General features: G+C 40.8%; 1 protein-coding gene across 1 annotated transcript in view; it reads left to right on the top strand.

Annotated features, from left to right (window-relative positions):
- Positions 1-16,867, top strand: part of oprl1 (opiate receptor-like 1) — a 69,188-nt gene extending 52,321 nt beyond the window's left edge. The window contains exons 3-6 of the mRNA XM_061734670.1: positions 4,308-4,395; positions 4,683-4,865; positions 6,003-6,093; positions 15,777-16,867. Of these exons, the coding sequence (XP_061590654.1) occupies positions 4,308-4,395; positions 4,683-4,865; positions 6,003-6,093; positions 15,777-16,324 (910 nt within the window). The 3' untranslated portion in view covers positions 16,325-16,867. The remainder of the gene's footprint in view (positions 1-4,307; positions 4,396-4,682; positions 4,866-6,002; positions 6,094-15,776) is intronic.
- Positions 16,868-18,231: the final 1,364 nt, after the last annotated feature.

The following is an 18,231-nucleotide window of genomic DNA, read 5'->3' as shown; positions in this document are numbered from 1 at the left end:
GGTGAGCCCGACTATCTCTAGCCGGCATCTCTTAACCTCCCACACAAGCTCTGGCTCCTTCCCCCCCAGCGGGGTGACATTCCATGTCCCCACTGGGAGGGGTTTGGTCCAGGGATTGGGTCGTCAAGGCCCCGCCACGACTGCTGCCCAGTCCACATGGCACCAGCTCATCACGGTCCTTCCTGCAGGTGGTGGGCCTATGGGAAGGCGTGCCCACGTCGCCATTTCAGGCTGAGCCTGGCCGCGTCCCACGGGGCAAAGACCCACGGGCAAAGACCCGTGCTGTCCAATTTCGGTGAGCCTGTGCAAATTGTAGCCTCAGTTTCCTGTTTTTAGCTGACAGGAGTGACACCCGGTGTGCTACTAACACTAACTATAGGCTTTATTAAACAAAAAGGTTTTGAGTTTGATTTTAAAGGTGGAGGTGGTGTCAGCCTCCTTAACCCAGATTGTAAGTTGGGTCCATAGTAATGGTGCCTGATAGCAGAACGCCCGCCCTCCAAATCTACATTTGGATACTCTAGGAATTACGAGTAAACCTGCACTCTGAGAACAGAGAGCTCTGCCAGGAACATAAGGCACTATCAGGTCTTGCAAATATTGCGGAGCTAAGCCATTTTGGGATTTATACACAAGCAATAAAATTTTGAATTGGATTCTTAATTTTACGGGTAGCCAATGGAGCGAAGCTAACACTGGAGAGACGTGGTCTCTTTTGCTGATTCCTGTCAGCACTCGCACTGCTGCATTTTGGATTAGCTGGAGCCTATTCAGCAAATTACTTGGACATCCTGCTAATAACACATTACAGTAATCTAGTCTAGAAGATACAAACGCATGAACTAGTTTTTCTGCATCACTCTGCGAAAGTATTTTCCTAATCTTTGCAATATTACGGAGGTGGGAAAATGCTATTTTACAAATCTGATTAATATATGGTTTAAACGACAAGTCCTGATCGAAAACAACACCAAGGTTTCTCACAGTTGCACTGCAAAAAATGTCTGGACATCCAGTCCTCGATGTCCCTAAGACATGCCTGAAGTTTAACTAACGGTTCTGTTTCATCCGGCTTCATAGATAAATAGAGCTGCGTATCATCAGCATAACAATGAAAGTGTATGCCGTGATTCTGGATTATACTTCCCAATAGCTGCATCTATAAACTGAACAAGATTGGCCCTAGCAATGAACCCTGCGGAACACCATAACAAACCCTTGACTGTTCTGAAGAAACCTCATGTACGTGAACAAACTGGAACCTGTCAGATAGATATGATTTAAACCAACGTAGAGCTGTCCCTTTAATCCCAACAACATGCTCTAACCTGTGCAGTAAGATGCCATGATCTACAGTGTCAAAAGCAGCACTGAGGTCCAGTAGAACCAGTATGGACACTAATCCCTTATCTGAGGTCCCGTAGAACCAGTATGGACAATAATCCCTTATCTGAGGTCCAGTAGAACCAGTATGGACACTAATCCCTTATCTGAGGTCCAGTAGAACCAGTATGGACACTAATCCCTTATCTGAGGCCCAGTTGAACCAGAATGGATACTAATCCCTTATCTGAGGCCATAAGAAGGTCATTCGGGACTCAAACCAGTGCTGTCTCTGTGCTATGATGCATTCTGAACCCTTTCTGAAAAACTTCAACCAGATAATTTCTATTCAACTGGTTACATAACTGACTTGCAACTACTTTTTCCAGAATTTTAGATACTAATGGAAGATTGGAAATTGGTCTATAATTAGCTAAGATGTCTGGGTCAAGAGAAGGTTTTTTTAAGTAAAGGTTTAATTACTGCTACTTTGAAGACCTGCGGTACACATCCTAAGTTTAGGGATAAGTTGATCTGGTCTAGTAGTTTTGTGCCAATAAGAGAAAAAAACATTTTTGATTGGTTGATTTAGCTCTATTGACGAGGAAGGTCAGCTCATTGAGGTCTATAGGATTTGAAACAGTCTAGAGTCAAGTCAGAGCCTAGGGAACTCGCTAAAGGTGAAGAAACTGAAGAAATAAGCTCATAAAGTCTTCACTACTGAGAGCTGCAGGAATGCACGGCTGAACAGAGTTGTGACTCTTTGTCAGCCTGGCTACAGTGCTGAACAGAAAACGTGGGTTACTTTTGTTATCCTCTATCAATGATGAATAATAGGCTGTTCTGGCTTTGCGAATGGCTTTTTTTTATATACTATTAGCATCATTTCCATTCACAATAGGAGTCTACAGACTTACGAGAGTACCACTTCTTTTCCGTTTTACGCACGTTTATAACTCACTGCATATACAGTATATGCCTCAACATGGTATTAACCATTAATATATATACAGTATATGCAGACAAAGTAAAAAAAAAAAAAAAAAAGATATTCTCCCTGGCTTCCCGTCTGTCACAGAATAGATTTTAAAATCTTGCTGTTGGTTTATAAATCTCTGAATGGTCTATGGACAAAATCCATCTCTGGTCTCCAGGTCCAATATGAATCAATCAGAACCCTAAGGTCATCAGTAATCCACCCTAATGCACTACAACCTTTATTTCTTGTATCTCATTTGTTTAATTATTTTTAATTTATGACTGCCAGTGTATAATTTCTGCTTTTAAACTCTTAAACTTTTTCACCAAACCTTGGTGTTATTTTCGATCAGGATTTGTCGTTTAAACCATATGTCAATCAGGTTTGTAAAATAGCCTTTTTCCATCTCCGTAATATTGCAAAGATTAGGAAAATCCTCTCGCAGAGTGATGCAGAAAAACTAGTTCATGCGTTTGTATCTTCTAGACTAGATTACTGTAATGTGTTGTTAGCAGGATGTCCAAGTAATTTGCTGAATAGGCTCCAGCTGATCCAAAATGCAGCAGCACGAGTACTGACAGGAATAAGCAGGAGAGACCACGTCTCTCCAGTGTTAGCGTCGCTCCATTGGTTACCCGTAAAATTCAGAATCCAATTTAAAATTTTATTACTTGCGTATAAAGCCCAAAACGGCTTAACTCCGCATTATTTGCAAGACCTGATAGTGCCTTATGTTCCTGTCAGAGCTCTCCGTTCTCAGAGTGCAGGTTTACTCGTAGTTCCTAGAGTATCTAAATGTAGATTTGGAGGGCGGGCGTTCTGCTATCAGGCACCACTACTATGGAACCAACTTCCAATCTGGGTTAAGGAGGCTGACACCACCTCCACCTTTAAAACTAAACTTAAAACATTTCTGTTTAGTAAAGCCTATAGTTAGTGTTTAGTAAACCTCTAGCTGGTGTTGGTAAATCTCTAGGTAGTGTAAACTTTAGTGTGTCAGAGTCGCTCCTGTAGTTTCTTGTGCTGGCCCCCCCTTCTCCTCCCTTTTCTCTCTTTTGTCCATGTTGCAGCATCCTTTGCCGGACACCGGAACCTGCAGGTGGTCGTGGGTGGCTTGTAGCTTGCATTACGGAGCACAAGTCTTTCCCTGACCCTGCACCCCAACCTAGGACTTGCTGATTGGGCCGGAGCTTCGGGAGCTGCGTGCTGGCCTGCGGTCCCCACCCCTGGTCATCCCGTTGCTGGCCCCCCTTCTCCTCCCTTTTCTCTCTCTGCAGGTGGTCGTGGGTGGCTTGTAGCTTGCATTACGGAGCACAAGTCTTTCCCTGACCCTGCACCCCAACCTGGGACTTGCTGATTGGGCCGGAGCTTCGGGAGCTGCGTGCTGGCCTGCGGTCCCCACCCCTGGTCATCCCGTTGCTGCTTCCACCTGCCTGCTGTGCTGTTGCCGTCCCTGACACACCAGTCTGGCCCTCGGCAGGAGGGTCCCCCCTTATGAGCCTGGTCCTGCTCAAGGTTTCTTCCCTCCTAAAGGGGAGTTTTTCCTTGCCACTGTTTGGCTTAAGGTTTTTCTCCCACTAGGGGAATTTTTACCTGCCATTGTTTATGTAATAACTGCTCGGGGGTCATGTTCTGGGTATGGGTCTCTGGAAAGCGTCTAGAGACAACTCTGTTGTATTAGACGCTATATAAATAAAATTGAATTGAATTGAATTGAATTTTAATGCATTTACAAATACATCTTCACACAGACAAAGTGTAAATCACTTTGAATTGTCTTGTACATGAAATGTTCTATACAAATGAAATTGCCTTGCCTTGCCTTTAATCAGTATACGCTGTTCATTCTAATAGGCATTTTATGTGCTAGTATCTGTACACAGTGTATTTGTGTATTTTGCAGACTGCACAAAGGATTGAGAATTGTAAATGTGAATGTGCAATACTGTTACTGTTTTTGTATTTTCATCTGACTGAACTTCTCATTTTCTTCCTCTTTCCTTAGATACACAAAGATGAAAACAGCCACAAACATATACATCTTTAACCTAGCTCTGGCTGATTCTTTATTCCTGGCTACTCTCCCTTTCCAGGTATGACTTTATTAATTATTTTCACAAATAACATAACTTGGGGTTTAAAATGACACTTAATACTTAAATTATGATTTTAACTATATTTTAAACATATTTACAATCGCTCAAATTATATAACTTTACTATTTACCTGCATAGCCTGAAATTCATATTTTCGTTTGGGCTACACTTATATATTTTGTTACAGTAAAAGCTCTTTTAGTATGATCTTTATTAGAACATTGTCATCAGGGATGAGTGAAATGGTGTTTTGTTATTGTTCTCTGATCTATGAATGTCTCCAGGGAACGGATGTGTATCTGGGCTTCTGGCCATTTGGGAATGCCCTGTGCAAGTCAGTTGTGTCTATCGACTACTACAATATGTTCACCAGCACCTTCACCCTGACGGTTATGAGTATGGACAGGTATGTGGCCGTCTGCCACCCTGTCAAGGCACTGGATATGAGGACTCCTCACAAGGCTAAGGTAAATCAAATGAATTCCAAAGTGAAAATTCTACCTTTTCAAAACCTTCACACTTCCTTTAAATCTCTGTAAAATGACAGCTGGCATCATTTATTTGAGTTCATTATAGTGTAAAAAGACAGTGAAAATTATTTAATTTTTAAATGCTTTGTGTGTGCTCTCATGTTAATGAATTAGATATAATCTAAACTGATAGGGGAGTTTTTACCTGCCATTGTTTACATAATAATTGCTCAGGGGTTTATGTTCATGTTCTGGGTCTCTGGAAAGCGCCTAGCAACAACATTTGTTGTATTAGACGCTATACAAATAAAATTGAATTGAATTGAATAAAATCACAATGGTCTCACACTACAATTATTATTCTCAAGTTTTCTTTATTACATTTTCTTTATTTACATCCTTGTTTAGAATATTATACAGTGACCACGTGTAAGATGATTAATACTTTTACCTGGGCAAAGAAATTTAATTGCTAGTGTTTTAACCATGCACTGAAATTCCTTTCAACAGCGATGCAATGGAAACAGAAAATATGTGGTGCCTTTTAAGCCTGAATTATTACATCAACGCAGAGCCGTAGGGTGGGCGTCGCCGCGTACCCTACGGTGTAGGCTACGCCGTAGCCTGACGTGCACCTCCCAAAATTGTAACTACCCGTCGCGGCGACGCGGACCAAACGCAGACCGAGAGGGCTGTGATTGGTTCGCTTGGTAGTAACGCATTTCCGGTTCCGGTTCGTGAAGCAGTCATGAACTTTCAGCGCTCTTTTCTTTGTGTGTGTGTGATTTTTTTTGGGGGGGTGGTTGTTTTGTTTTTTTGCACAATAGTTGTCCTTATGTCTTTGATTCGCTCTGACTGGAAAAAAACGGAAGCTAAACAAAGTATCAACTAGCGCTCTGGGGGGTATTGCACCGCGGCGAAATGGAGTGACGGAGAAGTCCGAAGGTTCACAACGGCGTCACGGCAACGGCGTATGCTCTGCGTTGGTGTAACGCAGAACCTTAATTCAGCTTTTAGTCTGCCAAAAGCTACCTCAGACTTGCAGACATAAAAGTTAATAAATTCATCGTTCTACGTAACCATGTGGAGTTTTGGGGTTGTAGATGCAAAAGTCTGTCACTGCTATGTCTTCAGGTGGTGAATATCTGTGTGTGGGTGTTGGCTTCTGCCTTTGGTGTCCCGGCAATGGTCATGGGAAATGTAGAGGAGGAAGAAGAGCATAACAGTGAGTAATTCACACACAATATATTCAGAAGAATGCAAATTCCTTCACAAAACCTAAAGCATGCTTTTCACCAGGTTTACTGTAACATTGGATTTTGTAGTTTGAGCTTCTCATTGTAGGTCAGGGTTCTGTCAGCCTCATACCGTCACATGCAGAAGTCTTTGTGTTTCTTGTCAAGGCTGAAATCTTCAGTCTGATATGAAAAGGCTGTGGTTGAAAAAGAGGGCAAAGTGACACCATAGACAGTAGATATGAAAAATTGACTTGCAGATTTAAAATTCACTACGGTTGTGCAACAAAGGGAATGCTGGTTCAGTTATTAACCCCTTCCCCCCACGGACCCAGTACCAGGTCCATCAGCTGTATGCACCAGCTCATGTGTTGAAAAAGTTTCTCAAGTGCTGTCAGGGTATTTTCTTTCAACTGTTTCTCAAAAAAGAAGCCCTAAAGCAAATATGTGAAAACTCCAAGTAGATGTTTTATCAACAAATTATTTGATTTACAACAACTTAAAAATACATATGCAGTAATGGAGCCCAAAACAAAAGCAACACCCGCAATAGAACGCAAAAAATGTTTGTCCACCCCAACATAGTGGGTATCATATGAAACTAGAAAAAGCTACACTTTCAGATGATACGGAACATAATCTTTTCTGGGCCAACCACTTCATTCCAATCTCAAAACAAACCGAAAGCAAAAATTCACATTTCACAGCCAGCACATCAGATTGTCAGCAAATCCCAAAGCTGTTCTCACCAAAAGCAGTATATTTTATTTCCTTACCGTTTCGTTGTCATTTTCAGTCTATCCACACCATTCTTTGACCAAAATTCACGGTCTAATCCTTCATAGTAGTGAAACTGCTTCATCTGCCGTCATCTCATATCCTGCCGGTCGTGGCCATTTTGTTGACTTCTCGTGGCTTTTGGGAATTCACGTAAACTTTGTTGACATTCTACATGTCGGGAGCTTTCAAACGAGATATTACACTCAAACAAGACTTCATCCATCAGGCCTCTGCTGAGTGTAAACTCTGGAGCGCTGCAGCCATCTTGGATCAGTGATGCACAGTTGCACAGCGCATAGAGAGACACCCACCGATAAACCCACACAGAGCACAGTGATTTTTGGATTGAGATTTTACATTTAAGAAATCATGTAACATCAAATCATCAAAGTATTGTATAGCCATATTCCCTTCAAAAAGGGTAAAAAACACATTTGGCACATTTTGAAACAGTATAGGCATCCAAGTGGCCAAATGGAGAGTCCGCCTGGTACTATCCACACTAAAACCTTTATTAAAATCTATGTGCTTTAGGCTATTCTCATGTAACTTGGTACAGTTGTAGTCAAGGAGTTGCTGAATCCAGGCAGTGGTGTCCTTATAATTATATGCATTGCTATAATGGTGTTTTCCACTATGCAAACTAAAAAAACATAAGATGAGAATAAAACCCATCCAGGTCCCATGTAGCTATGCTAAGTTTATCTTGAGTGTGTAGTACGAGTGGACAGGGCCAGAGTTCGTTGTTGAACTGTTACATGTAATATTACCCATCCATCCATCCATTCTCCACCCCTTATCAGTTCCCGGGTCGCGGGGGCAGCAGTCTCAACAGAGATGCCCAGACCTCCCTCACCTTAGACACTTCTTCCAGCTCTTCCGAGGGGAGTCCGAGGCGTTCCCAGGCCAGCCGAGAGACATAGTCTCGCCAGCGTGTCCTGGGTCTTCCCCGGGCTCTCCTCCCGGTAGGACATGCCTGGAACACCTCTCTAGGAAAGCGTCCAGGAGTCATCCGAAACAGATGCCCAAGCCGCCAGAGCTGACTCCTTTCAATGTGAAGGAGCAGCGGCTCGACTCCGAGCTCCTCCCGAGTGATTGAGCTCCTCACCCTATCTCTAAGGGAGCGTCCAGCCACCCTGCAGAGGAAACTCATCTCGGCCACTTGTATCCGTGATCTTATCCTTATCTTATCTTACCCAAAGTACATGACCATAGGTAAGGGTAGGTGCGTAGATTGACCGGTAAATCGAGAGCTTCGCCTTTCTTTTTTTTTGTTTTTTTTTGTTTTGTTTTTTTTACCTTGTCTGCACACATATTAATGATTGATACCATGACGGTAGAAACCAAAGGTATATATATGTGCATTATTACTATATTTAATATACATATATATACACATACATATGCGTACACATACATAGATATACACATACAAACCCAGTGATTTTTTTTTTTTTTTTTGGGGGGGACGACATCCACTGCCAATCCAGGAAGCAGTAACACACGGAAACACACGTCAAGCACTGGAAATCTGCAACAAAAAACCACAAACAAAGAACGAAAACCGGCACGGAGCCGACCAAAAACCTAACCCCAAAAACTACAGAGCAAGCATGCAGGTGAACAAGCCAGTGTGTATGTCTATGTGTGTGTATGCGTGTATGTATATGATCATGTGTGTGTGTGTGTGTGTGTGTGTGTGTATATGTGTGTATATGTGTGCTTGTACGTGTGTGTGTACATGTCTTTGTGGCTGTGTGTGTGTGTGTGTGTGTGTATGTATATGTTTGTGTGGCTGTGTATGTTTGTGTATATGTATGTGACTGAGTGTGTGTGTGTGTGTGTGTGTGTGTGTGTGTGTGTGTGTGTGGGGGGGGGGGGGGGGGGGGGAGCAACCCCGCCACCCTGCCACCCGCGAGACCAGAGGCCGACAAGGAAGAACCCGGAACCCAGGCCACCAGCAACCCCACAGAGGGGAGAAGTAGGAGGGAGGCAACCCACCGCCTGCGGTGTACAGAACCATAAAGCATGCATATAATTATCTGGGGTGTTCTCTGTGCACTGTGAACAGATATTAGAGGTGACAAAGCCCATCTGGAACATCCTTTGTCCAGTATAATGTATTCTATGAAGAACTTTGTACTGTATAAGTTGTAAGTTTGGGTTTTTAGTCATAGTAAACGTATTTAAGCATATTTGTGACCAAGAAAACTGGTCGGTATTAAGAGAGAGATCCGCCTCCCACTTGGAAATCGGGAGAGAGACTGAATCGTCCAGTTTAGACACTAACCTGTAGAGTTTTGATAACAACTTTAAAGTGCTTAGATTCAATAAATCTATTAGCTTAGCGGGAAGTTGTAAGTCTAATTGGCTAATTTTGTATGTTTTATTTATTATTGCCTTAAGTTGTTGATACTCTTAAAATGTATTCCTGCTAACTCCGTATTGAACAATAAGTGTATTGAAAGGTACAAACTGTCCTCCTACAATTACATGCTGTAAATACCGTATTCCTTGATCTCTCCATTGAACAAAATTAACCATCTTTTTATCATTTTTCCCGATGTCTGGGTTGTTCCATATGGGTGTACGGTCACATGGAAAAAGTGAAATTTCAGCTACTTTAAGAAATTCCCACCAAGCTGATAAGTTGTGCTAATATTAATGCTTTTGAAACATTGATGATGTTTGATACTTTGACTAATGAATGGTAACTCTGAGATTCCTAGTTCATTACAAAACACTTGCTCTGAGTCCAGCCATTGACTATCTAAAGGATGATCTTTCGACCATTTTACAATATACTGTAATTTATTGGCTATGAAGTAATACTGAAAATTAGGTAACTCTAAACCTCCATATTCTTTGGATTTTTGCAATGTCTTTAAACTAATACGTGGAGTTTTATTTTTCCACAGAAATTTTGATACATATGAGTCCAATGATTTAAACCAAGAAAGAGGGGGTTTGCATGGTATCATTGAGAAAAAATAATTAACTTTTGGTAAGACCATCATTTTAATGGTGGCAATTCTACCCATGGGTGAAATGGGGAGAGAGCTCCATCTGGAAAGATCATCTTCTATTTTCTTTATAAGCTGAACATGATTTAATTTTATTAACTCTGACAGCCTAGGGGAGATGTTTATGCCTAAATATCTAATGTTCCCTGATTGTAATTGAGTATTGGTTATATTCCTAAAATTCCAGTTAACACACAAAACAGTGGATTTAGACCAATTAATAGAATAATCAGACAGAGATGAAAATCCCTCTATAAGTGCAATTGTCTGTGATAGTGAAGATCGTGAGTTCTGGAGGAAGAGGAGTACGTCATCCGCATAAAGACTTATTTTGTGCTCTAATATTTTGCATTGTATACCTTTAATATTTTGATTTTGTCTAATAGCAGCTGCTAAAGGTTCAATAAATATTGCAAATAATGAGGGAGAGAGAGGGCATGTGTAATCATGTGTAACTTCCCCTGACTGGTCCTTAATAGATGTTATGGTTGTTTTTTCTTTCTTTATTTTTAATTGATTGGCTAAGTATTTTCCCGATCTGTTAGCATGTGCAAAGTTTTCCAGGCGAAGCCTTTGTACTAGAAACTGTTTTTGCGTCAATTATTTTATTTAATTCTATTTTAGTTTTCCTTATTCTGTTAAGGATACGTTCGTCTGCAGAGGTCTGGAAGGCCTCTTCTAGCGTCTTTATTTTACATTCTAATTCTTTTGTTTTTAAGTTGTCTTTTTTTTCTTATTTGAGGAAAAGGAAATTATTTTGCATTGCATTACTGCTTTTCCTGCTTCCCATAGGACGCTCGCTGATATTTCCGGCTGTTCGTTATTTTGTAAAAATATATCCCATTCTTTCTTAAAAAAAAATAGTAAAGTCGGGGTCTTTGAGCAATGATGTATTAAATCTCCAAATTTTGGAGGATGATACGCTCCCCCTCTTCCCCAGAGTGAAAGAAACAGGTGCGTGATCGCTAATAATGATTGGGTGAATTTGTGATTCTGAGATATCTCTCATCAGAGAGCTACTGACTAAAAAATAATCTAACCTAGAGTATGAGTGATGAACAGCTGAGAAAAAAGTGTAGTTCCTAAGGGTTGGGTGTAAAGAGCGCCATGTATCGCAAAGACCCAGATCATTCATGTATTGCTTAACAATACTTGCTGACTGCCAACTCCTGTGTCCGCCTGCATTACTGAGCCTGTCCACTCCAGGGTCCAGAACCATGTTGAGGTCTCCTCCGATGATGACTGTGTTGTCTAGGTGAGCAGAAAGTGAGGTGAAAAAAGAGTGAAAAAACGAGGAGTCATCAACATTTGGACCATATAGATTAGAAATACATAAATTCAAGTTTTGAATTTGCAAGACTAAAATTAAATATCTACCCTCTGAGTCAATGTGTGTGTCCTTTACAGCGAAATGTACTCTTTTATTAATGAGAATTGCTACTCCTCTTTGTCTGGAGTTGTAACAGGCTGAGAAAACATGCGGAAATTGTGCCGTGGCCAATGCATCTGCTGAAGCTTTAACTAAGTGTGTTAGTTAGTTAGTTAGTTAGTTAGTTAGTGATTTATTCGAACATGCAATGATATATAACGTAAATATGAACAAGTAAAACAGAAATAATAATACAAAATGGCCGATCAAGACAATTTTACAAAACAAAACAAAATAAAACAAAAAAACAGCACAGTAATTTCACTTGCATGTCCGAAAAGGGGGGGGAAGAAGTATAACTTATTTAATCCCGCCCCTTCTCCATAAAATATTAACAATATTTATTTATGTCCTTCTTATTTTTACATTACTCTTTTCTTAATTATATATAAATATATACATACACACACGCACACACATACATACTATACGTACATAATATACATACATACATACATACATACACATATACACACAAACATACAAGTACACATACATACATACACACACATACACTCTTTTTTCGTTATATTTCTTAATTGTGCTGACAACATATAAATAAATAATAATTAACAAAAGAAAAAATATATAAATATACATATATACATACATATATACATATGTGTTTATTGCAGTAGGACAATGTCTGCCTGCAGAGTTTGTATCTGGTTAAGAAGTTTTAATCTCTTTAAACTGTTCCCGGCTCCGTTTACATTCCAGGTGACAAACTTTAATTTATCCATAATCCAATCATTGAAAGTAACATTATATGTAAGTGGTAATGTTGCATGAGAAGCTGTTGTATGTGTGTGTGCCATGTTATTCTAAATGTGTGATATGTGTGTTTGTACCAATTTACCAAACCGAAACAGAAAGTGCAGCAGTTTGGGACATAGAGGGAAAAAAGAAAAAAAAAGGGGAAAGGGAGTGAGGTGGGGGGGAGGGAGATAATTCTAAACCTAATAGAAAAAAAAATAGAGAAAAGAAAAAAAAAAGAGAGAGAAAGGCAATCACCAGTGTGAACCTATAACTTACCGAGACTAGCAGAGCAAGAATTATTAATACATTAATATATACAGAGAATGTTTTATGAAACTATATCTAATCTAATCACCAAGTGTTTATGTAACTATATCTAACCTAATCACCAGTTAGTGAGAAAGAAAGAGAGGAGAAGAAAGTAAATTTGTACTCATCCTTTTTAGAAGAGCCAGGGCGTGATGTTGGGGTCGCGGTACAATTGTCCCTTCACGAACAGCTTGTCCACGGTGATGACAGCACGAACTCCCTCCGTCATTAGCCTCCTCCGGACCGGGAAGAGGACTCGGCGACGGTCCAGGATCTCCCGGGGGAACTGGTCGTTCACGGAGAACGGCAATCCGCGTAGCTGTGGCCCCCGTCTCCTCACCTGCTCTTTGTGTTTGTGGTGTTCGAATTTAGCAACAATGGGCCTGGGTCTCTGGGCTTCGGATCTTCTTCGCTTTGCTCCAGGTTGGGTTCGTAACTGTATAATCTGTCTATAAACTACCCTTTGGTTATTTTAATCTGAGTATATAATCGTTTTTAAAGCATTTATTGAAAACGAAAGTATTACCTTGCCATGTTGGATTCTGCTGCCTCGTAGCTCTCGCGATATTACCACATCTCGTGGTGCGTTCGCTCCATCTCGTGGTGCGTTCGCTCAGAGCTTCGCCTTTCGACTCAGTTCCTTCTTCACCACGACGGTCGGGTACATCGACCGCATAACTGCGGACGCTGCACCGATCCGTCTGTCAATCTCCCGCTCCATCGTTCCCTCACTCGTGAACAAGACCCTGCGATCCTTGAACTCCTCCACCTGAGGCAGGACTTCTCCACCCACCCGGAAAAGGCACGCCACCCTTTCCCGGTGGAGAACCATGGCCTCGGTTTTGGAGGTGCTGATTCTCATCCCTGCCGCATTGCACTCAGCCTCAAACCGCCCCAGCACATGCTGGAGGTCCCGGTTTGATGAAGCCAACAGGACAACATCATCCGTGGAAAGCAGAGATGACAACCTGTGGTTCCCAAACTCCCTCCGGCCCCTGGCTACGCCTTGAAATCCTGTCCATAAAAATTATGAACAGAACCGGTGACCAAAGGCAGCCCTGCCAGAGTCCAACATGCACTGGGAACAAGTCTGAGTTACTGCCAGCAATGCGAAACCAAATCCTGCTCTGATCATACAGGTCTGAACAGCCATTGGCAGAGTGGACTGGACCCCCCACAGGATGGCACGAGGGACACGTTCAAATGCCTTCTCCAGATCCACAAAGCATATGTGGATCTGGTTGCAGGCTTTTCTCCCACTATGGGAGTTTTTACCTGCCATTGTTTATATAATAATTGCTCGGGGGTTTATGTTTATGTTTATGTTCATGTTCATGTTCTGGATCTCTGGAAAGCGTCTAGAGATAACATCTGTTGTATTAGACGCTATATAAATAAAATTGAATTGAATTGAATTGAACTTCTGGGTGCTGAGCGGTAGGCAGCCTGTTGCAGCAGCTCTCTCGTAACAATGCCTTGTTTTGGTTTTTATTTAGTTTCTTGCCTTTCTCTTAAACTTTCCTTACTTTTCTTAATCTAAGCATGTTTGCCCGCTGCAACGTTTTAGTTGCAGTGTTTTCTTTTTCATTTTGCTTCATACACACCTGGAAACAATGGTTGCACATTCCGGTTAGCCGCGTTAGCCATATTAGCCTAGCGGCTAACCAGACTGTAAGAATGGGATTGTTTATGTTCTTCTTCTTCTTCTCTGTTGTATTGGCGGATCGCAACCAACTTTAAGGTGCATACCGCCACCTACTGTACAAGAATGTGTAACATAATTTCATTTAGCCTGTTTTTTAAATTCTATTTGATTGTTTATGTTGTTTCACACGGACGGCTTCAGGTGAAGCACCGCACATGCTCAGTTGATGTACTGTACCTGCGACGAGACAGCGCGGAGGAAAAAGAAAAAGAAATTGAATTTCTCTTCTAAATAAAACCTGTCTTCTAATTCATTGCACTTTTCATTGCATTTTTAGCCTAGTTATTTTTGTGGTAGAAGTATCGGATCGGTACTCGGTATCGGTGAGTACGCAAATTAAAATACTCGTACTCGGTGTGAAAAAAATGGTATCGGGACATCCCTACCCAGAATCTTTGTTGCTTCTCTCATTTTGAGAAACCTCAGTCCGACATTTGTTAAGATTTGCTTTCAAAAGTCCACTTTGGCTCAAACAGCGACGGATACTGTGCTCTGACACTGATATACCTTCACCTTCACATTCACCATGAATGACTTTAAAAGTTGTTACGGGCTATTTGGTTACCATTCATGTTATCCGGCTCTTCAATTTGTTATCAATTTTCCTCAAGTGACCACATCCAGGGAGATTGGCTACCTAAACTGTAAATTTCGAACTGCAGGCATAGAACCATCAAGCTGCTTGGAGATGGTCTTTTTGCCTTTACCTTTAACATTATTGAAATGTCTTTCCAATTTTCTCCTCACACAACTCCCTCCCTTGCTTCTGTGGTGAACACCATGATACCAAACAGCAGAATTACTACTTTTTACCCTTTCACCTCAGATTGACTGCAAGGTATACACTTGTGATCTTGATTTCAGGACACACTTTGTTTAACATGTCGCTATAGTCAAATTGTTTTCAGTATTTCCCAAACATACCATTAAATATGCCATGCCAATTTTATTCAAATGGTGCTGTTGAATGATGCTTTTGAACCACAATTCAAAAACAGTGTCTGATTTTCATTAGTCATTTTTTAGCAAATCTATATTTGTAAATACGTCAATTTCAACTTATGTTAATGACCATTGTGTATTTTTCTTTTCTTAATGGAAGGGTACCAACACATTTGTTCACATTTGTTAGTGTAAATTGATTTTTTGTGTTTGGTAAGTGGAATCCTCAGGTTTATATGCTATACAGGACTGTCTCAGAAAATTAGAATATTGTGATAAAGTTCTTTATTTTCTGTAATGCAATTAAAAAAACAAAAATGTCATACATTCTGGATTCATTACAAATCAACTGAAATATTGCAAGTCTTTTATTATTTTAATATTGCTGATTATGGCTTACAGTTTAAGATTAAGATTCCCAGAATATTCTAATTTTTTTAGATAGGATATTTGAGTTTTCTTAAGCTGTAATCCATGATCAGCAATATTAAAATAATAAAAGGCTTGCAATATTTCAGTTGATTTGTAATGAATCCAGAATGTATGACATTTTTGCATTACAGAAAATAAAGGACTTTATCACAATATTCAAATTTTCTGAGACAGTCCTGTATATACTTATGCATGTTGAAAATTGGTTAGTTTTCAAATCATTTGTGATGTTGCTGTGAATGAATATTTTAATATTAATATTACTTGTTTGCTATTCCTCTCTTTTGCATGCAGGTGTTGAGTGCATTGTGGTTTTGCCTGAACCAAAGACTCACTGGGAACCTGTTTTTGGCACCTGTGTTTTCATCTTCTCCTTCCTCATTCCTGTGGCTATCATCAGCATCTGCTACAGTCTTATGGTCAAACGCCTGAGAAATGTTCGCATCCTATCCGGCTCCAAGGAGAAGGATCGCAATCTACGACGTATCACCCGAATGGTCCTGGTGGTGGTAGCAGCATTCGTCGTCTGTTGGACTCCCATCCAGATCATGGTCCTGGCTCAGTCCCTGGGTTTTAACCTGAGCAGCCTGTACACTGTGGTCATGATGCATTTCTTCATCGCACTTGGCTACGTCAACAGCAGCTTGAATCCAGTACTTTATGCCTTCCTGGATGAAAACTTCAAGCGTTGCTTCCGTGAGTTTTGCCAGCCATCTCCGTTCCGTCTCGACACTCAGCAGTCCGGCAGAATGAGGAGCATTGCCAGAGAGGTGGCGGCCGCTTATAGCTGCAAGACTGGAGATGGCGGTGGGCTAGGGGGAGGGACGCCTAATCCAGCATGACTAGGCGTGGAACTCCCTTTAGTGGGTGTAGACCCCCCACAGAGAGGAGAGACCCACGGCACGGGGAATTCCAACACAGACCTGACTCAGATTACAGCTCTCTAGCACCACGCACCCTCCCGACCCCCGTCTAGGAGACTGGCCTGGGATGGGGAGGAGGGAGATGAGAAGGATGGGACTGAAAGGAAAATAATCTAAATTGGGAATGACAAGCATACTTCCCATAGGTGCAGAGTTGGAAGGATTGTGGATATCTTGGTGTGGATCGCCTGATTTGGAAGTACTGTAGCGTAAAACCCAGCACTTGATTGAGACACATATTGCCCTAACTTCACAAGAATGAGACAATATTTTTTTTTTTTTTTTTTTTTTAAACAGAATTCACTCAACTGAAGGCAAACCTTAAGAAATCGCGTATGGGGAATCAACTGGCAATGACAGAAATTAAAGCATTATTTTACATTTTCTTCAGCTCGAAAAAGTAATGATCAAACAAAGGTTCTGCTAATAGACACTGGTTCTTATTTGCTGCACTTCTGTAAAACTGCTCAACTCTACCTTATATTTGGAGAATCTGTTTAACCAACAAAGGGTTGATAGCAGACTGAAGTCTTGAAGCATTAGTTTTGTTGATAGAGTATAAGCATTTGATAAGAGTGCAACTCACTAACAGGAACAACTATGGATTCCAAACTTGCAAAGAAAGTGTTGTCAAAGTGTGAAAGTAAGATATACACACTTTCACCACTGAATCTTGCTCAGTTTATACAGTTTTTTGAACTGAGGACATTTCTCCCATGACTGTTGGATAAAAGGCCAAGTGTGTTTATAGATTTCAGCATGAGGACATTATTAAGGTGGTCTTGTAAAAAAGAGGTTTACTTCATGGTAATATGCTGCTGAACCTTTATCATAGCTTAAATATTGTCACAAAGTGTTTTGATGTTTGGACAAGAAGCTGGATGTAAGATCTGGAAAAAATAACTGCTCAAGTCGAATGTGACTCTTGAGCATTGTTTCTTTAACTGTGTTTGTGGACCGTGACTGGGTCTCGTGAATGTTACCACTCACACAAGCAAAACCTTTCAGTGTATTCTGAAACAAAGCAAGCCGTATAAATGTTATCCTAAGACAAGGGTCTGAGAGTGTCCATTGATTTGGATTACTGGGGCGGGAGATGAGTGGACTATAGCCTGAGAGAACAAACCATTCTGATTGTTTTTCGCCCTCATCATTCTGTTGCAGGATGCAACGTGAATGTAAAGTGTTTGTGCTATTTCTGGTATATTTTCACGAAAAAAGCCTGATTTAAATAAGAGATATATCCAGATCAATTTTGTATGCAGAACTATTGAACTGCAAAGCTCTTTCGAGGTCTGAGCTTGTGATGCCTTACTAAATGTTTAATGACAACAGGGGGACGACTGATCATTTTAAAGTAAAGATTAGTTAATAGTTGGCAAGAGTGTTACTATTTAATTGAAAATATACAGAGAACAAATCCTCCTAAAAATATTTATTACGTATATCTGACTATTCAGTTAAAACTTTTTAAGACTGTGTGTGTGTTTAGGTGTGTAGATGTGTGTGTTAAAATGTTATTTAAACTTGTATACATATACATCTTTGCAATCTACAAATGTTAATTGTCACTCCACGTCTGGTCGTTGGGCATCATGGATAGAAACAGAACGAATGTGGCAGACATGATGTAACCACTGATGTGCTGAAACTTAGGGTGCTTTCAGACCTGTGGCCCGTTTGTTTTGTTCCGATCCAGGGGCTAAATCGATACAGTTGTTTCGTTTTTCGTTTGTGTTCACAAGGCAACCGTCTGTAGCGGTTCAAAGCTGTTAACAAATGCCATGAACCAACTGTTCTCTCATTGGTCAAATGAACACAGAAGT

This window comes from Cololabis saira, chromosome 12 (genome assembly GCF_033807715.1).
Source record: "Cololabis saira isolate AMF1-May2022 chromosome 12, fColSai1.1, whole genome shotgun sequence".
Classification (NCBI taxonomy): domain Eukaryota; kingdom Metazoa; phylum Chordata; class Actinopteri; order Beloniformes; family Belonidae; genus Cololabis; species Cololabis saira.
This window is presented reverse-complemented; position numbering and strand designations above follow the sequence as displayed.